Here is a 25,647-nt window from a genome sequence, read left to right as displayed (position 1 = left end):
AAGCCAAAAGCCTTCTGGGAAAACGTCTTGTGGACAGATGAGACCAAGATAGAGCTTTTCGGTAAAGCACATCATTCTACTGTTTACCGAAAACGGAATGAGGCCTACAAAGAACAAAACACAGTACCTACGGTAAAATATGGTGGAGGTTCAATGATGTTTTGGGGTTGTTTTGCTGCCTCTGGCACTGGGTGCCTTGACTGTGTGCAAGGCATCATGAAATCTGAGGATTACCAAAGGATTTTGGGTCGCACTGTAGGGCCCAGTGTCAGAAAGCTGGGTTTGCGTCCAAGATCCTGGGTCTTCCAGCAGGACAATGACCCCAAACATACGTCAAAAAGCACTCAGAAATGGATGGCAAAGAAGCGCTGGAGAGTTCTGAAGTGGCCAGCAATGAGCCCAGATCTAAATCCCATTGAACACCTGTGGAGAGATCTTAAAATTGCTGTTGGGAAAAGGTGTCCTTCCAATAAGAGAGACCTGGAGCTGTTTGCAAAGGAAGAGTGGTCCAAAATTCCGGGTGAGAGGTGTCAGAAGCTTATTGATGGTTATAGGAAGCGACTGATTTCAGTTATGTTTTCCAAAGGGTGTGCAACCAAATATTAAGTTAAGGGTGCCAATACTTTTGTCCAGCCCATTTTTGGGGTTTTGTGTGACATTATGTCATATTTGCTTTTCTGCCTCTGTTTTATATTTGTTCCAATACATACAAAGGGAATAAACATGTGTATAGCAAAACATGTGTTAATGCAATACCTTTTTTGTGTGAAATACTTGATTTTCAGGAAAAATATCAAGGGTGCCAACAATTTCGGCCATGACTGTATGTAATTTATTGCAGCTTCCCAATCATTTGATGTGGTGATTGCATCAGTTTTTTTGCCTTATTCCCACCAGTAACACAGTGCGTCCTGGGTGACAACACTCACTCATCATACTATATGGCGGAGCAGCGTTGTCACATGACAGATGTTAGGACTACAAAGCTTCTCCCTCTTCTCATCTCTATAACATGGGGAAGAGGTGTTATGTAGTTCCCAGAGATAGCTGGGATCTATGTTATTTCTAAGGATCAGAGGCAATGAGCACAGAATTTCTGGCAGAATCAACATTTTTTTGATTGACACTTGATTGTATTTTTAACAGACCAAGACATATTCCACCTGTGTTTCATGTTGCACCTATTCTAAAAGGTAACAAAACATGGTTGCATTTCCCTACTTAATCCCCTCCTCCCTGGGAGCACACGTGAGCCAGGCTGAGTGTGTCCATAGACACACATTGCACAGCTCAGCCACGTCCACTGCTCCCTCCTCATTGGAGCTGATGACTCCTGCTGGTCTAAGTCTAGCCAGGGAGAGCAGGGCAGAGAAGAGATGCAGCTGGGAACACCACACTGGATCGAGAGAGGACTGGGGAAAGTGTTTGGGGGGGGGGGGCACCTACCCCCTTCTCCCTCCTCCCCCCTTCTCCCTCCTCCCTCCTCTTCTATTTAAGAAACGTTTTTTTGTCGCCTTCACTGTCTGTAACATGATCTGTGAATGTGGGAGGAATACGGTTGAGTCACAGGATAATGTTACAAAATGTGAAAACCATGAAAGAAAGTTTCTCAATGAAGAAGTGTGAGGGGGGGGAATTCTAATCAGAAATTTTTTACATTTTTTAAAAGCAATCAGTGTAAAAAAAAAAAATAAAAATCATCACCCCCCCACAAGTAGTACAAGTGTCACCATGGTGACACTGTACTGCTAGGGTGACAGTATGTAAAAAAAATAAATTAATAAAAAATATAAAAATGTAAAAAAAAGTTTAAAAATTATAATTTTTGGTTATAAACTAATTTGTTTTTGTTTTTTTTACTAAAAAGATAGCGGAATAAATTTTGGCAAAGATTTATGATGAAATATAATTTATTTGCAAAATGTTATAAAAAAAACACTTTTGTTCAAAATTTTTGGACTTTTTCATTTACATAGCAAAAAAAATAAAAATCCCAGCGGTGAATAAATACCACCAAAATAAAGCTTTATCTGTCTCAAAAAAATGGTAAAAATTTAATTTGGGTACAGTGTTGCATGACTGCTCAATTGTCATTCAAAGTGTGATAGCGCTGAAAGCTGAAAATTGCCCTGGTCAGGAAGGGGGTAAAAGTGTCCGGTCTGGAAGTGGTTAAGCGACTATTGTCCCTGGCTGCAGACAGTATACGTCCAGGCACATTCATTCACAGGCTATCACTCCATGAAGGATTACATGTGAGCAGCTACAATGAACTGTGGAAGCTGTCAGCCTTCCATTGCTTTCAATGGGGCTGCTGATCGCTGCCAACCACCACTAGGTATCCTTCATGTAATCAGTAACAGCTCCATTCACAAGTGCGCATGAGGCCAAAAATTGAATATGCTAACATTTTCATGATACTATTTTCCTTTTATCGTCTTTTGCTCAAAAGCTTTCAGCATACAATCTAGTTCTAGCATTTTGGTAGCTTCTTAAAAGAATTTCCATGTGGATTATTGTCTTATGTTTTCCTCATTTCCAGATTTATTTTTATTCTAGGAGCCAGACTTGAAGGCTATTGAGCGGATTCAAACTTTGAATAAAGAGAAGGCTGAGAAAAGGCACAGAGAGGCCTTGCAGGAGCTAAAGGAACACAAACTGAAGCAGCACAGAGACCAGACATGGTAAGCTGTGATATGAGAACCTGCACTTTAAACTGATAGCAATGTGACTTGTTCGGCTATTATAATATTTCGTCTCTGAAGCAGTGTTTGCGATGCTGGTCAGTGCATCTTCTCAAGTCTTGACGACTAAAGTGAAGATAAAGGCTCAGTCAGAAGATGACTTGAGAGCATATTTTGGATAATCTCAAGGTTCACATTTACTCTGCAATGTTGGGTGGAGGACACTAAATTGTCAGCCCAGCTTGAAACAGCAACACTTTTTCTAATATTTTGAACCACCCCCAGCAAATTACAAATAAACAATCTAGCCAGAACTTGAGATGTTTGCTCTTGTTTTTGTTTAATCAGACTATTGAATGGAAGTCCATTTACTGGCAGTGTTAGGCCTCGTTCACACCATACGTGCAGAAAAACTATTAGAAAAACCGTGCAGATTTCACTTGCAGAGACACGAGTCTACATCAGTTTTCATGTGTGTTTCAACACTGCTGTCACATCAGCTTTTTTTTCTGTGTGGAGATATGTAACATAAATTCTCTAGTTACTTAAACTGACACCTACTTATCTATAGGAAAGGGTACAACCAAACAAAATCGAATGACATGGATTTTGCCATGTGATTTTGTTTGGTTGCACCTTTTTGTTTGTTTTTACCCCACACTCCTGACAAAGCTTTTGTTAATAGGGCGAAACATGTTGAGTTTCTTTTGTTGGTAGCACCAATTCTTTTAACTTTTTTATTTTGGGGCACACATTGTGATTTTATGGAGTCATGACCTGGGACTCCATTGTGTACCTCTAATATAGTGGCATTTAGCAGGGTCTGATGTAGCCCTTTTTTTCTGACTTACATTTGTGTTGGCCTCTTTGCAGGGGAGGGTGGATTTGATATGCCACTGTGACTGCAAGATATCCCAAATTTGTATGTTTTAGTAGAGCATTACTGATTCATATTTGATACTCCCATATGTCACTGTGACCTGATCTTGTGAGTCGTTGGAAATTCAATATATTATTTTGTTCACATGACAGAGGCACAATTTTTCGTATTTGAATACAGACTCTTGCATTCTTTTCCCCACTGTTTGTTGGGGGAAGAGTTCATTGCCCTAAATAATAAAAATTACTTCCAATTTTTGCCAATGAAGGAAAGCAGGGCAAAAATGGGAGGGAGGGATATTTACCCACCTGAACTTCCGCTTTCCTCGAAGCTCCGCCTGTCTTTAGAGCTCCAGCCCCCTGACTCTATCGCAAGCCTTATTGGCTGATAGACACAGGCTCCCTCTGTCTGTCTGCCTACCTGCTGCCTGGGAGTTCTGGAACAATTCCCTGCAAACCACAGAAGAGGAATTTCTCCGTTGGATTAATTTGTGTCTGGATGTGACGTGGGGAGTGTTTCCCCTCCCAGGAAGGTAGCAGTGCTTATCACTGTGTAAAAATAACCTCCCTAGACCATCCAGTCCTCTGCCCTGTGCACTCCCATTTACTTCCTCTGCTCCACTTGCAGCCTAAATACGAGTTTGGAAATGATAGAGAAATGTTTAAATATTGCATTACAATTTAACTAATCCCATTCGATTTTAGCTTTACTCGCATGTCATCTGCCGCATCAAGCTGTAGTCTCCACTTTATTTCAGGTTTACCATCTTTAAAAATCCTCTTTCCGTTTTTTTAACCTATTCAGAGATCCAGTCCCATATCCACATCATTTGGTTCCCATATCTCCAAGGGTATATGTATATCCCCAGCTAAGAACCCATGATTTAAAGGCAGCCTGGTATTGGTCTTTCTTTGCCAACCGACATGTGGAGTATGCACCACAGACTGTTAGTACATATTTTACCAGAATTCTGAATGGTAAGAACAAGTGCTTTAGGTATTCAGAGGTTCTATTTTGGGGAGATTTTTGCCTTGTTAGAAAATTTCCCTGCTAGTAGGCCCAGTCTTTCTCCTTGATATAGATACAGGTGCATCTCAAATTAGAATATCATGAAAAAGCTAATTTATTTCAGTAATTCAATTTAAAAAAAATTAACTCATATATTATATAGATTCATTACACGCAGAGTGATAAAATTCAAGCATTTCTTTCTTTTAATTTTGATGATTATGGCTTACCGCTAGTGAAAACCCAAAATTCAGTATCGTAGAAAATTAGTATATTACATAAGACCAATAAAACAAAAAAGGATTTTTATTACAGAAATGTTTGGTTTGCTGAAAAATGTCCATGTACAGTATAGTATGCACTCAGTATTTGATCTGGGCTCGTTATGCATGAATTACTGCATCAATGCGGTGTGGCATGGAGGCGATCAACCTGTGGCACTGCTGAGGTGTTATGGAAGCCTACTTTGCTTTGATAGCAGCTTTCAGCTCATCTGTATTGTTGGGTCTGTCTCATCTTTCTCTTGATAATACCCCACAGATTCTCTATGGGATTTAGGTCAGGTAAGTTTGCTGGCCAATTAAGCACAGTGATACCATGATCATTAAAGCAGGTATTGGTACTTTTGGCAGTGTGAGCAGGTGACAAGTCCTGCTGGAAAATGAAATCAGCATCTCCATAATGCTGGTCGGCAGAGGGAAGCATAAAGTGCTCTAGAATTTCCTGGTAGAGGGCTGCGCTGATTTTAGACTTTGATAAAAAACAGTGGACCATCACCAGCAGATGACATGGCTCCCCAAATCATCACTGACTGGAAACTTCACACTGGACCTCATGGGACTTGGATTCTGTGCTTCTCCAGTCTTCCCCCAGACTCTGGGACCTTGATTTCCAAATGAAATGATAAATTTACTTTCATCTGAAAAGAGGACTTTGGACCACTGAGTAACAGTCCAGTCCTTTTTTTTTCTCCTTTGCAAGGTAAGACGCTTCTGACGTTGTCTCTGGTTCAGGAGTGGCTTGACACAAGAAATGCGCAGGTGTAGCTCATGTCCTGGATACGTCTCTGTGTGGTGGCTGTAGTTCACTCCTTGTGAATCTCCCCCAAATTCTTGAATGGCCTTTGCTTCGCAATCTTTTTAATGCTGTGGTTATCCGTGTTGCTTGTGCACCTTTTTGTACCACACTTTTTTTCCTTCCATTCAACCTTCCATTATTATGTTTGGACACAGCGCTTTGTGAACAGCCAGCTTCTTTAGCAATGACCTTTTGTGACTTACCCTCCTTGAGGGTGTCAATGACTGACTGTCTTCTGAACACCTGTCAAATCAGCAGTCTTCCCCATGATTGTGTAACCTACTGAACCAGACTGAGAGACCATTTAAAGGCTCAGGAAACCTTTACAGGTGTTTAGAGTTAACTGGCCAATTAGATTGTGACACCACGAGTCTACAATATTGAACTTTTTCACAATATTCAAATTTTCTGAGATACTAAATTTTGGGTTTTCACTAGCTGTAAGCCATGAAGATCAAAATTAAAAGAAATGCTTGAAATATATCACTCTGTGTGTAATAAATCTGAGTTTCACTTTTTCAATTGAATTACTGAAATAAATTAACGTTTTGATGATATTCTAATATATTGAGATGCACGTGTAATAGTAAAGGGCCCATAGTATTGCATGAACACCACTGTTGGCATATAGCAAGGATTTTGGCAGGTCTCTGGTGCTCAATAGAACTGTACAATGACCAGCAGATATCTCCCAAACCTTTGTTCTCAAATAAATGTCTGTTATCGACCAGCTTTACCATCTGGTCTGCTTTATGATGTAAGATTCTCTGACAGGTTCCCTTCAGGCAACATCCTCAATGTCCTTGGAACTTGATGCATATTGGCTCTAATTATAATAAGCTCCTCATTCCAGTTGAATATAGTACCTTCTTCTTCACTAGTGTGATGTTTCCAGTAAAAAGTGCCTCTCCATTACATGATTTCATGTTATCTCCCTAACTTAGGCATATTAAAACCCGTAGAAAAGCACTTGAAATTGAAAAGGAGCGTGCAGCGAAAGTCGCCAGTCTGCCCCCACCACCGCCAGATCCACTCGAGGTAAATACTTACTCCAGGTTATATTGATACCAATAGCAATTACTCTTTATTGTTTGCCAGTGCTATTGTATAACTAAACTCTGTAGTTTAAGTAGCATTATCTCTGTTATGATTTATTGTGTGAACAGTCACAGAATAGCACTTTGACTGATTTTCTGTCACAGTATGCTTGTTAGATTGTTGGAAGCTGAGCTTTTAAAACGGTTTTAAATGTGGCTATAGATACAGATTTGTACTTGTCAGTTTTATATATTCTTTTCTGGCATGTTTAATAAATGGGGAATGTATACAGTAGTGTTATTACTTATGATACCAAAGTAATGCATATATCCTTTTTGCAACATAGAAGGTGTTTTTTTCATGGTATTCCCATTTAAAATGTGTATATATAATGGCAAGGTCATATAACCAATGTTTATTATAAAATTAAAGAGGGACTCCAGTGAAATCTACAAAAAATAAGTCCACACTGCTGACTTTTGAAAAACAGGCACTCACCTGTCCCATGATCCAGTGGTGTGCTCACCGCGGCACCTTTTACTGGCCAGCCTTGCTTGCCAGTGCCGGCATCTTAAGTGTGGGCACCCGGCTGTGGCCGCGTGCGGCTTACTGGGCATACGTCAGTACAACTGCACTTTGTGAATGGTCCTGTAGTCTTCTGGGACCTGTCACGTGTCCCAGAGGACTACGGAGAGGGAGGGGATATGGGGGGGACATCTTCCACTTCTGATCGCCTAGGCAATTGCAGCAGAAGTGGGAGCGGGTAATTGCCAAAATAGGTACGAGCTCCCCCAAAGGTAGCAATTCCGTTTGAGTGGTTTTTCGTGACAAATGAAGACATTTAGTGCTTTGTGTGTGTATATGTGTGCATATTTACAGTGCTCAGCATAAATGAGTACACCCCAACAGATTTGCCAGAAAACCTTTACTTTCCTTTCAGAAGCAACATTTTCTATGGGACACTCTACTACAAAATACTCCTACAAATGCAGGCCATTGATTGCAAACAAGATTTAATTTGCACTCACATAAAAGTATATTTTCTAACAAATTTATTTAAGACCATGTTGCAAAAATGAACACACCCCAATGAAAGTCTTAGGCGCAAAGCTAAATTTTAGACAAAATCCTAATTAACAAGAATTCGACTACAGGTGAGTCTAATTATTCATTAAACAGATGTCCAGCAGACAGTTGATTATGAAATGGCATTGCTTAACAAAGAAAACCCTTCCCATTCCATGCTGTCAGTAATGGCACCACATGGAAGAGAAATGTCACAAGGCCTGAAAAAGAAAATAATTTCTTCACACAAGAAAGGTGAAGGCTACAAGATCGGCAAAGCTTTACTAATCAGTCAGAATACTGTAGCAAAAGTGATACAGAAATGTAACAAAGATGGAACTGCAACCATCTGACGTCCAGGCCATCCATGGATGTGAGCACCTCGACAGGAGTGTCTTCTGATGAGAAGGGTTGAAGAAAGTCACCATACAAATTCACTGCAGTTAGCTAGAGAAGTAGCCAAACCTGGGTGATTGTGTCTGTGACACATTACGTCTCTCTTACACTGCAGAGGAATGGCATGCATGGGTGTCGCCCACAAAGGAAGCCTCTCCTAAAGCCCATGCGCAAAAAAGCCAGCCTAGAATTTGCCAGGGCCCATGCTGAAAAAGAAGAAGACTACTGGCACTCTGTACTCAGGAAAGATGAGACCAAGATAAATATTTTTGGAACTGATGGCTTCAAAACCATATGGTGTTGCAAAGGTCAGGCGTACAAAGAAAATGCATGGTACCTACAGTGAAACATGGTGGTGGGAGTGTCCTTCTGTGGGGCTGTGTGAGTGCTGCTGGTGTCGGGGAGCTGCATTTCATTGATGGTATCATGAATTCACAGATGTACTGCTCTATATTGAAAGAGAAGATTATTATTATTATTATACAGTATTTATAAAGCGCCAATAGTTCACTCAGCGCTGTACATTACAAAGGGGGACAGAACATGTGACAGAACAATACCAATACAATGCAAAACATGAGGGGATTGAGGGCCCTGCTCTTTCGAGCTTACAATCTAGAAGGGATGGGATAGTGGTACAGGAGGAGATAGCTGTGGGGGATGGAGTGGTAGGAAGAGTGGAGGAGGTCAGCAAGTTAGCAGGGGGTGAGGTAGGCTTCCCTGAAGAGATGGGTTTTCAGGGTGCGCCTAAAGGAGAGGAGAGTAGGTGATAATCTGATGGGTTGGGGCAGGGAGTTCCAGAGGATGAGTGACACCCTGGAGAAGTCCTGGAGGCGGGCATGGGAGGAGGAGAGCAGGGAACTAGAGAGAAGGAGGTCTTGTGAGGAGCGGAGTGTGTGTGCTGGGCGGTACTTGGATATTAGGTCAGTGATGTAGTTCGGGGCAGTATGGTGGACAGCTTTGTACGTCAGTGTTAGGATTTTAAATTTGATCCGTTGCGCAATCGGAAGCCAGTGGAGGGATTGGCAGAGGGGGGTGGCGGAAACGGAGCGTTTGGAAAGGTGAATGAGTCTGGCAGCCGTATTCAGGATCGACTGAAGCGGGGATAGCCAGCGGCGAGGCAGGCCAGTGAGGAGGGAGTTGCAGTAGTCGAGTCGTGATATGATGAGGGAGTGGATGAGCTGTTTAGTGGTTTCTGGGGTTAGGAACGTGCGGATTTTGGCGATGTTGCGGAGGTGGAGTCTGCACGAGTTTGTTAAAGATTGGACTTGGGGCTGGAAGGATAGGTTGGAGTCCAGAATGACACCAAGTACTCTGGCCTGCAGAGCGGGTTTGATATTGGCGTTGTTGGATGTGATGTAGAAGTCGATGGGGGGTGGGGTTCGGGCTGGGGGGGAAGACAAGGAGCTCGGTTTTGGAGAGATTCAGTTTAAGGAAGTGGAGCGACATCCAATCTGATATGTCGCTCAGTAGGTGTGTGATTTGGGCAGAGACCGAGGGGGTGAGGTGGGGGGTTGAGAGATAGATTTGTGTGTCGTCGGCATAGAGGTGGTAGTTGAAGCCGTGAGAGTGTATGAGTTGGCCAAGGGAGGAGGTGTAGATGGAGAAGAGAAGGGGCCCAAGGACAGAGCCTTGAGGGACCCCAACAGAGAGGGGGAGTGAGGGGGAGGTGGTAGCATTATAGGTAACGCTGAAAGAGCGTTGTGACAGGTAGGATGAGAGCCAGGAGAGAGCAGAATCTGAGGCCGAGGGAGTGTAGTATTTTGAGGAGGAGGGGGTGGTCAACTGTGTCGAAGGCCGCAGAGAGGTCAAGGAGTAGGAGCACTGAATAGTGGCCATTAGCTTTGGCGGTTAGAAGGTCGTTGGAGAGTTTGAGTAAGGCAGTTTCGGTGGAGTGTAGGGGGCGGAAGCCAGACTGTAGGGGATCGAGGAGGTTGTTGTCGTTGAGGTGAGAGCATAGGCAGGTGTAGACGAGGCGCTCGAGGAGTTTAGATGTAAGTGGGAGCAGGGAGATGGGTCTGAGGTTGTTCGGGTCATTGGGGTCCAGGGAGGGCTTTTTAAGTATGGGGGTGATGTGTGCATGCTTCAGTGGGGAGGGGAAAGTGCCGGAGGAGAGGGAGAGATTAAAGATGTGGGTGAGGGAGCGTAGGATGGAGGGGGAGGGAGGTCGTAGGAATTGTGAGGGGATAGGGTCGAGGGGGCAGGTGGTGAGGCGGGCATCAGAGAGGATCTTGGAGACTTCCTCGATGGTAGTAAGGTCAAAGGTGCGGAGTGTTGGGGGAGCTTCAGTATGAGGAATGTAGGGTGGGGTGGGAGAGGAGGTCAGAGCAGTGGTGAGGCCGTGGGAGAGTGGTGAAGAGGGGGTAGCTAAGTGAGGGGGAAGGGAGTTGGAGGGAGTTTGAGCAGCGACGAAGTCCCTGCGGGTAATGTCGAGGGGGAGGGGGGATGATGGGGTAGCTGTGTGAGAGGGGACGGGTTGAGAGGGCGTGTGAGTTGCGGCAATGTCCTTGCGAATTGTGTCAATCTTGTTTTTGAAGTGATTGGCAATCTCAAGGGCGGTGAGTGAGGTGCTGGGTGGAGGTGGGGGTGGAGAGAGTAGAGAGTTGAAGGTGGAGAAGAGTCGGCGAGGATTGGAGGAGAGGGCCTTGATGAGGGTCAGGAAGTAGGCTTGTTTGGCTGCGTGGAGGGAGGAGGTGTAGGTGCGGAAGGCAGATTTGTAGCAGGTGAAAGCTTGTTGGGATTTTGTTTTGCGCCATAGTCGCTCCAGGGCACGACTGCGTCGTTTGAGGGTTTTGGTGTGATCAGTCTGCCAGGGCTGGAGCGGTCGGAGTCTGATGTTGCGTGTGGTTAAAGGCGCTAGTGAGTCAAGGGCTGCTGACAGCGCGTTGTTGTAGGCAGTCATAGCCAAGTCGGGGCAGGACAGGGGGAGGATGCGGTTGTGGAGTTGATCAGCTGCAGAGTGGAGGGAGGCAGGGTTAAGGTTGTGGAGGTTACGGCTGGTAGTAGTGTGACATTTGGAGGGGTAGGCGTTGGAGGACAAGGAGATAGAGAAGGTGATCAGGTTGTGGTCAGAGAGAGGGAAGGGGGTGTTAGTGAGGTTGTGGGGAGCGCAGCGGTAGGAGAAGACAAGATCAATGATATTACCGTCGGAGTGGGTGGTGGATTGTATGCACTGTGCAAGTGCAAAGGAGGAGGTTAAGTGGAGGAGACGGGCTGTGTCCGGGTTGTCAAGGTTGACAGGGATGTTGAAATCCCCAAGAATGATGGTGGGTAGCTCAGAGGAGAGGAAGAAGGGTAGCCAGGAGGAGAAGTCTTCCAGGAAGCGGGGTATGGATCCAGGAGGCCAGTATATCACAGCAATCTTCAGGGGGGTTGGGGAGAATAGTCGGACGCAGTGGGCCTCGAAGGAGGAGAAGGATAGGGAGGGGGGGTTTGGGAGGACTCGGAAGGTGCTCTGCGGTGACAGGAGCAGACCAACCCCACCACCTTTACGACCGTTAGGCCTGGGTGAGTGGGTCCAGGTGAGACCTCCATAGGAGAGTGCAGCAGGGGAGGTAGAGTCAGTGGGCTGGATCCAGGATTCCGTGATCGCCAGGAGGTTGAGGGAGCGGGAAACAAAGAGGTCGTGGATGGCGGTAAGCTTGTTGCACACCGATCGGGCGTTCAGGAGTGCACATGAAAACGGGGGGGAGATTTTAGGGAGCAGGGGGACAGATACTAGGTTGCGGGGGTTGCGGTAGGACATGGAGGCGGGAGGGTGTTGTGCGGGTGAGGGAGGTGGTGGAGGGCCAGGATTCGGGGAGATGTCTCCCGCGGCTAGGAGGAGGAGAAGGGTGAGAAAGGTGGCATGGGAGCGGGATGTGCAGGAGCGTGAGAAACTCCTAGTGGAGGTGTTTGGGTCAGTGGGAGAGTGGAATAATAGGAAGAGGTGGTGGGTGCCATAGAGGGGCGAAGGAAGCAGTGAGGACACAATATACAAATGTTTAGGAGGAGCAGAGGGATATAGTGAATGGATTTTGGGAATGGAGGAGAGGAAAATGAGGAGTAGAAGAGGCATTTTGGGGGTGATGAGAGCAGTAGTAGGGAGATGATAGCAATGAGGGGGAGATGTGCAAGTTTTGGGGTGGAGCAGAGGAGTAAAGAAATGGGATTTGGGAACAGAGGATAGTAGTATGAAGAGGAGTGTATTATATAAAGGTACACAGAGTGGGACTCAGGCATGTAAGAGATGTTTCCCACGGTGTTTGCTTGCAGTCTGTCCAGCATGCAGTAGAGTTTCTTGCTGTTGTTGTGTCTTTCTCCTGCTTTAGTTCAACTGCTGTGTTTAACTGCTTCGCACTCTTTCGAAGCGCACTCCGTCAGAAGCAGCACCCCCATCAGAGACTGTGCCCCCAATCGCTACTATCACTCCGTGCCCTTGGCCATCGTGCACACATCTAAGGCCACTGTTGCATTTCTGAAGAACAGGGTGAAAGTGATTCAGTGGCCAAGTATATAAAATCTTACTCTTCATCAGGGGTGTACTGATTTATCTATGGAAAAAAAATAATAATAAAAAAAAAAAAAAAATATATATATATATATATATTATATTCTATAGTGCTAACAGTTTGCTCAGCGCTTTGCAATATAATGGGAGACAATACAGCAGCAACAACACAGTTCAGTTCCTTTTTGTTGGCGCTTACAATCTAATTTTATATATATATATATATATATATATATATATATATATATATATATATATATATATATATATAATATATTTAATCTGTTCCCCCCCCCCCCCCCCCCCACACAGCAAAGGCTGTGAATACTTATGTACATTTAGTTTTTTATTTTTAATACATTTTAAAGATTTCAAAAAGCACTTTTCACGTTGTTTGTGGAATGTTTAGGAAAAATATTAATTTAATCCATTTTGGAATAAGGCTGTTACATAAGTGTTTTTTTAGACCCCCTTTCACATGTGGCGGAACTCAGTTCAGATCAGCAGGGAATCTGTGAGCAGATCCCCTTGCTGATCAGAGCAGGCGGACGACAGGTCCTTATTGACTCTATTTTATACAGAGAGGACACGGACAGAGCCTGCCCTGCTCATGGGCAGTCAATTGTAAACGGACTCATCTGTTCATTTACACCCGATTGCCCTCTGATCCAATCCGCCTAAACAGAGGGGGATGGATTTCCATCCATTTTTTTATAGTGGACTGGATCAGATTGGAGGTAGGCCAATCTGTGTAAATGGACACAAGTTTGTTTACTGTCGCCGATCCATAGAGCTCAATGGAGTGTCCGATCAGGTCTGCCTGAAAAACTGACAGGCAGCCGGTCCTGATCGACTCACCCATGTGAAACGGACCTTAACCTATGCTTAGTTTCATTTTTGTATATTTTATTTCTGCTTTTTGTTTCTTTTGGTCAGAGAATGTTTGTTTTGAATTGTGAACTATACTCAGAATATATCTTTTGATGTTTCTGTAAAAGTACTGCAAGTGATACTAAAAGCACAGTTTTTTTTCTTTACTTTTTTCTCTATGTGGATAATAACACTATAATTATTTTTAATAAAAAAGACACAAAGTACCTTTTTTCCTAATTGATATACAGCTGTTGCATGAGGCAGATCTTTCCCAGCCTGTCTGCAGGGAAACATAGGCAGGAAGAGCTTCTGGTCCACTGCTGCAGGTCACTTTGTAAAAAAAAAAAGTCAGGCCTTGGGATTTGAAATCGTATCTTTATTATTTTGTAGAAATAACATTGTGTGGTTGGCTTTTTCCAGTCACAGGCTGTGTGATGCCCCTCCGGCCTGTGTCTTAGAAATAGAGGGAGGTTAAGCAACCATTAGTTTAAATGTAATGTCCTGCCCCCTTTGTGTTTAGCTGGTTAGTGGGCATGGAGGAGGAGGGAGAGAGTGGGCTGTCATTTACCACTATTTATACGCTCATGTGTGACTTTATAATCACATGAGCTGCTCAGATGTGATAGGGAGAAAATGCTCAGCATAGAAACTCACTGAAAACTGAGCATGAGCAGGGTTGCATCTACAGCTGCAAAATCCCTAGCTGAATTGGGGACATTAAAGGTAGGTGGATAAAGAACAGCAGGATCAACCAGGTTTTTTGCAGAATACAGAAAACAAATCTCAGTGACTGAGTATGTACAGCATGTAATACAGTATTTATTGATGTCTGTTTTATTTATTTATTTTTTTATGTGAGTTTAGTGACAGTTTAATGATTAGTCTTGAGCTGATTGGTATTGCTGACTGTATGTTCTCTATGTAATAACAGAACCTCGAGGTTGTAAAAAGACCACCGTTGGTAAAACTCTGCAATGTAGACAACTTCTCTGTGTCTCACTACCACCTGCCTGAAGCCTACGTGGACCGAGAAATGGATACTGAGCAGGTGATATGAAATTGTTTTTATCCCACTCTTACACGGCTAGAAAATAAAGTACAATCTGTACGTAAAAATATAAAAAAAAAATCTGCTGACCTAATGCAATACAAAAAGCATTGGAACTGTGCAGGTCAGAAATGTCCATTAAGATGACTTCTAGAAGAGCTCAAGATACAGACTAAAAAAAAAAAATAGTACCAATTCGATTCACTTGGAAACTTGTGAAATATACCGTATTTTCCGGCGTATAAGACGACTTTTTGACCCTTGAAAATCTTCTCAAAAGTCGGGGGTCGTCTTATACGCCGGTACACGTCAGGGGGCACTTTTTAGGGGGCGGCGCAGTGCCGCCGCCGTCCTCCCCCTTCTGACGGAAGGGACACCAAGTACAGGGGTGGGCAGAGGGCTGCAGTCTCTTACCTGCTCCCACGACGATCCATCCAGGAAGCGCTGCTCCTTCAGTCACTCCGGCCACTCCCTCACTCCTGCCGCTCGGTTCCGCCTCCTCACCGGTGATTGGCCGCCAGAACTGTAGCTCAGGAAAAGCACACAGGCGACCAATCACGGGCGAGGAGGCGGAGTCGAGCGGACCCACGAAAATCGAGTGAGGGTAAGTGTGCAGTGCAGAGGTGCTGCTGCAACCATATACGCTGGCTGCAGCAGCACCATACTGGAACAGGAGTCAGCAAGTGTCATTGGTGTCAGTGGGAGGAATAGTGCCCCATCATTGGTGTCACTGATACCAATGATGGGGCATTATTCCTCCCACTGACACCAATGATGGGGCACTATTCCTCCCACTGACACCAATGATGGGGCACTATTCCTCCCACTGACACCAATGATGGGGCACTATTCCTCCCACTGACACCAATGATGGGCACTATTCCTCTCCCCACTGACGGAGTACTATTCCTCCCACTGACACCAATGATGGGGCGCTATTCCTCCCACTGACACCAATGATGGGGCGCTATTCCTCCCACTGACACCAATGATGGGGCGCTATTCCTCCCACTGACACCAATGATGGGGCGCTATTCCTCCCACTGACACCAATGATGGGGCGCTATTCCTTCCACTGACACCAATGATGGGGCGCTATTCCTTCCACTGACACCAAGGATGGGGCGCTATTCCTTCCACTGACACCAATGATGGGGCGCTATTCCTCCCACTGACACCAATGATGGGGCACGATTCTTCCCACTGATACCAATGATGGGGCGCTATTCCTCCCACTGACACCAATGATGGGGCACGATTCGTTGCTCTGACACCAATGATGGGGCACGATTCGTTGCTCTGACACCAATGATGGGGCACGATTCGTTGCTCTGACACCAATGATGGGGCATGATTCCTCCCACTGACACCAATGATGGGGCGCTATTCCTCCCACGGACACCAATGATGGGGTGCTATTCCTGCCACTGACACCAATGATGGGGCACGATTCGTTGCTCTGACACAAATGATGGGGCACTATTCCTGACACTAATGATGGGACACTATTCCTCACACACTGACACTAATGATGGGGCACCATCATTGGTGTCAATGGGAGGAATAGTGCCCCATCATTGATGTCAGTGGGAGGAATAGTGCCCCATCATTGGTGTCAGTGGGAGGAGTAGTGCCCCATCATTGGTGTCAGTGGGAGGAATAGTGCCCCATCATTGGTGTCAGTGGGAGGAATAGTGCCCCATCATTGGTGTCAGTGGGAGGAATAGTGCCCCATCATTGGTGTCAGTGGGAGGAATAGTGCCCCATCATTGGTGTCAGTGGGAGGAATAGTGCCCCATCATTGGTGTCAGTGGGAGGAATAGCGCCCCATCATTGGTGTCAGTGGGAGGAATAGTGCCCCATCATTGGTGTCAGTGGCAGGAATAGCACCCCATCATTGGTGTCCCTGGGAGGAATAGCGCCCCATCATTGGTGTCAGTGGGAGGAAGCGTGCCTCAGCATTGGTATCAGTGGGAGGAAGCGTGCCTCATCATTGGAATACCATATTGAAATCAAATCTGATGTTTTTTCATTTTTGGTGTGCGTTGGAAGAGGGGTAGTCTTATACGGCGAGTATAGCTAAAACCCTATATTTTAATGGGAAAAGTAGGGGGTCGTCTTATACGTCGGCAAATACGGTAATACTTGGTTGTCCACATACTGCATGTCCTGGACTTTCCTCTGCAGTGATGGAGGAAGTTAAATAAAATAATGCAAACAAGTGATATTGCTCATAACTAATGATGAGGTTAAGCTACAATCTTCCTGGCTGCTGTAGGCAGCATTTCCTTTCTACTGTGCAACTAATGTAAGCAGCTGGGACTTATGATAATCTTGTGCCTTTTACCAGCCTGATGCCCGTACTGCCGCTGTTGAGGAAGCAAAGCGGCTGGACGCACTTCAGAAAGAGGTAGAGTGCGAGAGGAGGGAACGTGCGGAGAAGGCAACACTTCGTGGATCTCATGCTTTGAAGATGGTACAGCTAACAGAGGTGAGTAATATGGTTTTATTGTATTTTATTTTCTCTGTATTGCAGTGTGTTAACACTCAAAATATCGGGTTTGTGTTCTGTACAAAAGCCTTGGGTCAGCAATTATTTGTGCTTTCAATTTGCTCTGATGTGGATGTATTCTGAGCATTTACAGAAAATGTCTTTTAAAAAAGACAAACAATTGAGTACTGACGTGATACTTTTTTTTTATTTGCACTAACATACAATTTTGAGGACAAGCTTTCGGGGTATGTCCCCTTCTTCAAGGTCCAGGCAGTACTACCTCGTTTTAAAAAAGAAAAATATGGTTTTGAGAGTTTTTGTTAGCCCCTCTTAAATCTCACCTTCAAGCAACACAGTCTCAGTTTTCATTACCTCTGCACATGTAGGGCTCATTCAGAGGCAGAAAAAACACTGCATTTAGCTGCTTATTTTCTGTATGGAAGAAAGATCCTGTGTAAAATACACGCCTAGGTACTTGCCTTTTTGTGAAATAACATGCGATTACGTGTGTACTTGAGTAAATCTACGCGCATAAGATCTGCAGCTGTGTTCCACTTTTTTTTGTGTGCGGCTAAATGCAGTGCACATTTTCATATGTATACTCAGCTGTGTGGATGGGCTCATTGATTACTATAATGCTGGGTTTATATGCATGAAAAACAATCTGCTGTATGCATCTAAACGCAGTGTTTTTTTTTCTGCCCATGTGAGTGAGCCCTGTGTGTATGGGCTCATTGACTACTATAGCTCTGCATTTAGGTGTGTACAAAACTATCTGTTGTTTGTATGTAAACATAGTGATTTTTTTTTTTTTTCTGCCCGTGTGAATGAGTTTGCATGTGTTATTGTTTTAATATTGTCATGTTTTTATGCAATAGTTTTAAGTTCCATTATGTCTGGATGGCCAATACTCATCCAAGACATTTATGTGTTTACTTTGAAGAAGTAAAAACCAGGGAATCTACGTAATAGAACCAATAGGATGAGCTGCTGCTGCACCTACCACACACTAGCTTGTCGAAAAAGGTCCTGTAATAGGCTGCAATCAGTCCATCAGGACCAGGGGCTTTTTTGGGTTTGGATTGTGAGAGTGCCACCCCGATTTCCTCCACTGTTATTAGGGCATCTAGGTCCTTGCATAACGTAGGGGCGAGGGAAGACATGCCTGAAGAGGCAATATAGGAGTGACTTCTTAACAAATAATCTGCAGGAAAGCCCTGAAGAGGGTCAGAGTCGGAGGAGGATAGCTTTCACCTGAAGTTAGCCATAATGTGTGGGATGTATGTGCGAGTGCAGACGCGACAAAGTGCCCGAGCAAGGAGAGTGCCGGGTTTGTTTGGGTATTCATACATGGTTCTTTAAGTCCATGCCAACTTCTGTTTTACCTTATGGAAGAGAAGAAAATTTAATTCCTCTTGAGTCTTGAGGAGTTCCCGGTATGTGGACCTTGCCTTCTGAGCACCGTCTAGCCGCCGAAGGTATTCTAGTAGGGTATTCTAGGTATTCTCCTAGATTGTAAGCTCGAAAGAGTAGGGCCCTCTAACCCCTCGTGTGCTGTTTGTAGTTGCTGTACTGTTTCATGTATTGTCCCCCCCTCTATTGTACAGCGCTGAGCAAACCCTTTGGCGCTATATAAACTCGATGTAATGTAATATTGATCTAGAGAGTGTTTCCACATAAGTTTTGTGCGAAGCGCCATCAGCATTCCCTGCAGAACAGGTTTATGTGCCTCCCAGAGCATGAGGGGGACTGTCCTCAAAGTCAGTATTTTATTAAGTATTCCAAAAGGGAGTGCTCTATGGCTGTCCTGACATCGGGGGATTGAAGAAATGTCTCGGGCGCCACGACGGAGGACTGCGGGTGACCAACCCCAGTTGTAAATCCATGAAAATGGGAGCATGATCTGAAAAGGTCACATATACCTGTCGACCATACCTGCGGCAGGTCTTTCTGTTGAACTAATCCAAGGTTTATAGCTTTTGTGAACTGCTGAGTAGAAGGAATAGTCCGTCTTGTGGGTGGGATATACGCCAGGGGGTCAACCAGTTTTAGGAGTTGGAATTCCACCTTGAGGTGCTTAAGACGAGAGGAGAGATGAGCAGTGCTCTGGTAAACCTCTAGGAGGGTGTCTCATGCAAAATTAACATCACCCCCAAGCACCGGGATCCAGTCCATGAAATCTAGCAGTGCTGGGAGCAAGCTCCGCAGAAAGGAGAGATGATTCGCATTTGGGAAATATGCATTGGCTAGGGTAACTGTGAGCTTGCCAATCTTGCCTTTGACAAATAGAAATCTACCCTGTGGGTCCTGCTGCACCGCAGTAAGAAACCAAGGCACTGATTTTTAACCAGTAAAATACTAATTCCCTTAGATTTTGAGATAGGCAAAGGACAGTGGTAGGGCACAGGGTAGTCCCGGCTGGTTAACCTAGGGACATGGTTCAACCTGAAATGCGTTTCTTGTATAAATGCCATCTGAGTGCTTGAGCCTAGACTATTTCTCTGAGACACTAATGCCCCGGACGTAAAATGAGGCAAATTTAAAAATACTCACTTGTATTGGGCTGCCCCCCCCTGGAGGTAAACAATTTTGAGAAGGGGAGTGAGAGTGCCTCGGGAGCAAGAGGCACAACCACAAGATAAAATAGAGAAGGAACCAGATAATGGGGGGAAAACATAAAAGGATAGGACAGAAAAGAAAGGAGAAGGGTTGGGTAGGAAGAAGGAAGAGGGAAAGTGAAGAGTGCACATAAGCAGGGAAGAAAAAAAAGGGGGAAGGAAGGGAAGGGGGTGAGCAGTGAGAGGGGGAGGCAAGGTAAAGAGGGGAGCCTAAACAGGTATACCGCAGACCCCTAGGAAGCAGAGAGCATGAGAACACAGGGGAGGTTAAGGAAGCAGAGTTATCCCAGTATGGGGGGAAAGGAGGAAAGGACGAATGGGGACTAGACTAAATATTGTAAATACTACAACTTTCCCTGACTGGGTGATGGGAATGCTCCATCAGAGAAAAGACCCTACGGGGGGTGGGGGTTATATTGCAAGAACTAGGGTTCGTGTGAAACGAGAGATGCTTGAGATAAACTTTCCAGACTTAACAACAGAAATAAAGTCAGTATAGAGAGTAGTAGCCAGTAACCTCAGGTTGGTAGCGGGGGGCCAGTGGCTAGCAGCCGTGCCAGTGTCAGAGTAGTTGGTAAACCACCAGTTATGCATGTATAAAGCCACTGAGGGCATAAAGAAATGTGTGCAGTAAATCTTGCTGTCGACAAAAGGTGTGTATGTATGTATATGTATGTATGTATATATATATATATATATATATCTATCTATCTATAGCTTCTACTGGGATCTGCTTGGTGGGTCCCCAGCCCCCTCCAACAGGGGAATACTAAGATGGACCGAAAGAGAGAGAAATGGGGCATTGCTTAGCACATGCTTCTGCCGGAAGTCCTGGCCGAAAGCCTGGGTCCATTGCCACATTGTCAGAAGCGCCAAAACATAGGTTGAAAAAAATGCACAAAGCTCCATGCCTGAAAAGGTCCATTTTGTCGCTTTTTTTAATGCATATTTTGGTGCATTTTTAAAACATGCATGTTGGTGCTCTTTTCAATTCGCTTTGCATTTTGTTTTTAATGCATTTCTGCACAATTTCTTTGTACATTTTGCTGCTGTGTAAGAACATTTTGGCTTTTTTTTTTTTTTTTAACACCCCATTCAACCCTGTGCGCTCCAGGAATCTAAAAATGCATGCAAAACACGCTTATGGTGCATTTAATTAATGATGCCCTAAACGTGACTAGCCAGTGCACGTTTTGCAAAAATGCGCATATAAAAGTGCCAAAATGTGTGTTACAAAATATAAAAATACATGTAACAAGAAACGCCAAAATATGTGTAAAAAACCACACCAAAATGCATGATAAATCTGCGACAAAATGTGCATTATAAAAGGGACAAAATGCACAATAAAAACCCGCACCAAATTGCGTGCTAAAAGAAAGGTTCCAAAATGTGTGTTTAAAAGGACCAAAATACGCATTTAAAGAATATGCCACAATGTGTGATTCAAAAAACTGCGCCAAAATACATGTTACCAAAAAGCCCCAGTGCCTAATGCTTATTAATTTTATGTACTTACATGGTGTTTTGGGCTTTTTGGTCTCACTTTTTGAACTAGACTGCTCTGTAATCTCAGTGATAAGTGTGGATATTTGAATTGAAAATATAATTCTCGGTTTATGAAACATACACCTATATCTGTAGAGGAGCAGTATTGCCGCCCTAAGATGGAAGGAACAGAACAACACCCCCAGCCCCCCCTTCCGCCTGAGGTGTTGGTACCTAATAGGGTTTGGGGTATTTTCACCCTACTCTGCCTGTATTTTGGATTACAGGACACCTCCTCTGCTATTCTCTATAACAAAGATGGGAATTCTAAAGTTTACAGAGGAGATCTGGACAGGGCTGATAACACCGCTTGCTTTTTTAGAGCAGCAGAGGCATGGAGCTCACTGGATTTTTTAATAGGGGCAATAGGTAATTATTTTTTCTGTGAGTTTTTTTTTGTAAAAGACAAAATGTTTTTATTTATTTTGGCCAGACTGTAATCAAATGAGATACTGATATTTACTTATAGGACCGGGACCGGCTGATGAAAGAGTTGGAGCAGATGCAGCAGGAAGATCTTGCTCGTAGAAGACAGATTGTTTCCCAGATGCCTCCACAATTGTTTGAGCCTGCCTACCGACGGGCCGAGATCAGGGAGGAATGGCAGAGGGAGCTAGAGTCTGCCTTTGAGGACATGTACACCAAAGGCACCAGTAAGACAAACGCCTCATCCTATAAATCAACTGATACTATATATATATATATATATGTGTGTGTACAGTTGCAAGAAAAAGTATGTGAACCCGTTGGGATTACGTGGAGTTTTGCATGAATTGGGCATAAAATGTGCTTCTTGAAACCAGTAAACCCAAAACAGGTGTGTGTTTTTTAAGGGCAGGACAGCTGTCAGCAACACATCCAATATCATCACACTGATTGGCATCAAGGTTGGCTCACTCCTGGCTCCAATTAGCTCTGGGAGAAGTCATTAAGCTAGGGCCTCACATACTTTTTCCTCCCTGCACTGTGAATGTTTACATGTTATGTGCAATTAAACCATGGCAACATCTAATGTTTGTGTAGTATTATGTTCAGCAGACTGTGTTCTTCTATTGTTGTGACTTAGATGACGTTCAGAGCACATTTTATGCCCAATTCATGCAAAACTCCACTTAATCCCAAGGGGTTCACATACTTTTTCTTGCAACTGTGTGTGTGTGTATGTATATATGTATATATGTATGTATGTATATGTATGTATGTGTATATATATATATATATATATATATATATATATATATATATATATATATATATATATATATATATATATATAATCCTTGATTGTAAGCTCCAAGGAGCAGGGCCCTCCTATCCCTTTTGCATTGAACTGTATTGTTGCTGTATTGTCTCCTTTATATTGTAAGGCGCTGAGCAAACTGTTGGCGCTATATAAATCCTGTATAATAAAATATATATATATATATATATATATATATAACGTGTATCGGCAAATGCATACCATATGAGTTGAATTAACAAAGACCTAAATTTCTGTACAATATCTATGATTACTCAAGTGTGTCAGTGTGAAAAAACAGTTTAGGAGGAAAATGAACAATATACAGTATGTGTTGCTGAAACAGAGTGTGGTATAGGATGCGGATGTCTATGCAAGAAGGAAAAATGCTGTCACTTTTAGCGCCAGTGGAATTTTGGATGTGCAAAAAGCAGAGTGGTTGAGCCTCCTTCATATGGGTGCAGAGTTCTGTAGACCATGAATGGAGTGTGTGTTAATGCAGCTTGAGCTTCTGGGTGCTGTGTGCAGGCAGCCAATTTAAATATATGGGGATGCAGCAGTTGCTTGTCCTAATGTGAAAGGCATGCAGGTGCTTGTGACATTGTGTCAAATTTGAACTGTGTCTGGTGTAGCTGCTGCATTCCCATATGCTCACATGGCCACATAAACAAACAACCCCATTCACTGTAGGCTTTATCACCCATGTGAATGAGGTCTTGGCAAGACACATTGGGATTTAGTAATATAGGAGATATGAATGTGGAGCATGCTTGGACCTTCGCTCTAGACCGAAAAAAGACCAATGGTTCATGCTGGGTGTTTTGGTTCAGGAGAGACATCAGTGGGGTATGCTATGACTTTTAGCTGTGAAAAGAAAAGTGTTGCCAGTAAGGCTGGCTGTGAATTTTAGTTGCACAGTGCCAAGTTTGAGGCCAAAGGGGTATGCTGATGAAGGTAGATGTAAAGATCTTAAAGAGAGACCCATGGGGTGTGCTGGAACATGCCATTCTATATGCCTTTTTTTATAAACTGTCACTTTCCAGCACACCCCATGGGTCTCCATGAGGCACCAGTGGCGCATGCTAGCAGCAGTCGTATTGAGACAGCTATTTAAACTCTACCCTGTTGTGTGGGTTGGTATTATTGACATGGGAAAATAGACACAGGGAATTTTAAGTAGAGCACAGTTAAGTTGCTCAGTATAACTGTGCAACGTGGGTTTCTGTAAGATATGGGATCCTAGAAGAGACATGGTATCGTACATATCCTGCACAAGACAGGTTGGACTATAATGTAAGAGAAATTGGGTTTATAGTCACAACCCTCAAAAGATTACGACTCACACGTGCTGTTCACATATATAGTCTGATCTATATGTTCTTTGCTTTGACCACCTCTACTGGTAGACGGTGGAGAGTCTCTTTCTGTGCTTAAAGTTCCTGAAGCTTTTAGTGCTGAGCTGTTGTGCAGCTCATGCGTTCTGGTAATTCTCATGTTGTGCTATGCTTGTATCCCTGAGTAAGCCTTCAATAATGTGAAGTCAGAATGTAATTATCTCCACATTTTTTAAGATGAGGGTGATGGTGGGGGTTTAGTCACACTGGTATGAGTGCTTTCAGCTGGAGCTAATGAAAGGCATTGACAGGAGGAGAAAAGTGTGTGGTCCCTAGCCTCATTGCCCCACCCATCCCCATTCTGTAGCCCTCCCACTGATGTGATTAGAAGTGAATATTATTTATCATATTTATGTTATGTCTGCCTGCAGTTTGATTTTTTCCAGAGACCAGTCATTAATATACTGTGGTTTTTTTTTTTGTTTTTTTAATGTAAGAAATGAAGGGAGACATGGTCCTGCATCTCAAACCCCAACCTCTCCCAGGCCCCACTGTTGCAAGCATTGATGGAGACCTTGATCTGTCTGTGGAGCCAGAAGCTACATCTGAAATGGAGCCTGTTTTCAGAGAAACAGGGCAGGTGTCACCATTGGATGAACACCAAGGTCTGTAATGCATTTTGCTTGTCAGTAGGTTTTACACGGTCCATGTAGATGCTGTAACTTCTTAAAATAAATCTGTTAAGCGCTTAGTGTTAATCTTTTCTCCTAAAAACTTAAAGGGTAAACAAACATCCTACACCAGGGGTAGGAAACCTGCGGCTCTCTTGCTGTTGTGGAACTACATTTCCCATGAGGCATTGCAAAGATTACAAAACTGACAGTTACAGCTATGACTTGCAGAGGCATGATGGAACATGTAGTCCAGCAGCTCTCAGGTTGCCTACCGCTGTCCTACACCCTCCCCACCTCTACTGGTCCTTGCTGCGCCTACCTTCGTTGGTGATGAGCAGTCAGTGCCAATGCAACCAGTGTAACAATCCTGGGATTTAAAATCTCCTCTTTTCTTCCCCTTCTTTCCTTAGGGCTTCTTGGACAAATTTTGATTAGTCAAAGTGCCACACACCAGTGTTGACCAATCAAATTCACTCTGTTTGTCCTGAAACCCTGCAGAAAGAGGCTGAATAGCTAATATTCCTATACTGCTGCACCAGCTGCATGGGATGGATCAAGAAGTTACTGTCCCTTTTTGGTGAATAAGAACAAGCTAGGTGAATGATTCTCCTATGTCCATGTATTGAATGTATTGATTCCGCCATGACACTGCAAATTGTAGCCACAGCATGTGAGCCCATCATTACAAGATAAAGCAAACAAATGACACAAGGAATATAAGTATACTAATACCTAGTTATAACAAGTGTACAATGTCTTTAAAGCAATAGCAATCACTCCCATTAAGGTCGTCTTTTTTTTTTTTTTTTTTTTTTTTTCCTGTGCTGATGAGTGGAGCACATAAGGCCACATTGACAATGGCACTTCTGCGTTTAGCTTTTCTAAATGCAGGAGAAATGATATGGGAAGTAAATCAGTGGTTGTGCTTCCCAGATCATGATTTCTGCATTTAGATGTGCCTGCTATCAATATAGGTTAGTGGAATTTACATGCATTTAGTCATGGTTAGCCATCTTTGAGCTTTAAATTGGATACGAGACGCACAGAATTCTATTTTATCTTAACACAAATCGACCACACGTAAGTGCAAGTAAATGCTCAGTTTTAATGGCACCATCGAAACATTACCTCCATTTATGTGCATTCCGAAATGCCCTCTTATTTCATATAAACCCAAGTTTGTT

General features: G+C 43.8%; 1 protein-coding gene across 1 annotated transcript in view; it reads left to right on the top strand.

Moving 5' to 3' along the window:
- The window catches only part of CEP295 (centrosomal protein 295), a gene marked incomplete at its 3' end in the record, with an annotated part of 92,304 nt that overhangs the window by 14,808 nt on the left and 51,849 nt on the right, over positions 1 to 25,647 (top strand). Inside the window, exons 4-9 of the mRNA XM_089656765.1 lie at positions 2,557 to 2,681; positions 6,591 to 6,684; positions 14,439 to 14,555; positions 16,906 to 17,046; positions 21,685 to 21,868; positions 24,287 to 24,454. Coding sequence (XP_089512891.1) covers positions 2,557 to 2,681; positions 6,591 to 6,684; positions 14,439 to 14,555; positions 16,906 to 17,046; positions 21,685 to 21,868; positions 24,287 to 24,454 — 829 coding nt within the window. The remainder of the gene's footprint in view (positions 1 to 2,556; positions 2,682 to 6,590; positions 6,685 to 14,438; positions 14,556 to 16,905; positions 17,047 to 21,684; positions 21,869 to 24,286; positions 24,455 to 25,647) is intronic.

This window comes from Staurois parvus, unplaced genomic scaffold (genome assembly GCF_062004578.1).
Source record: "Staurois parvus isolate SC_StPar_1 unplaced genomic scaffold, SC_StPar_1.0 ptg000027l, whole genome shotgun sequence".
NCBI lineage: Eukaryota > Metazoa > Chordata > Amphibia > Anura > Ranidae > Staurois > Staurois parvus.
Note: the sequence above shows the minus strand (reverse complement) of the source record. Positions and strands in the feature narration are given on the sequence as shown.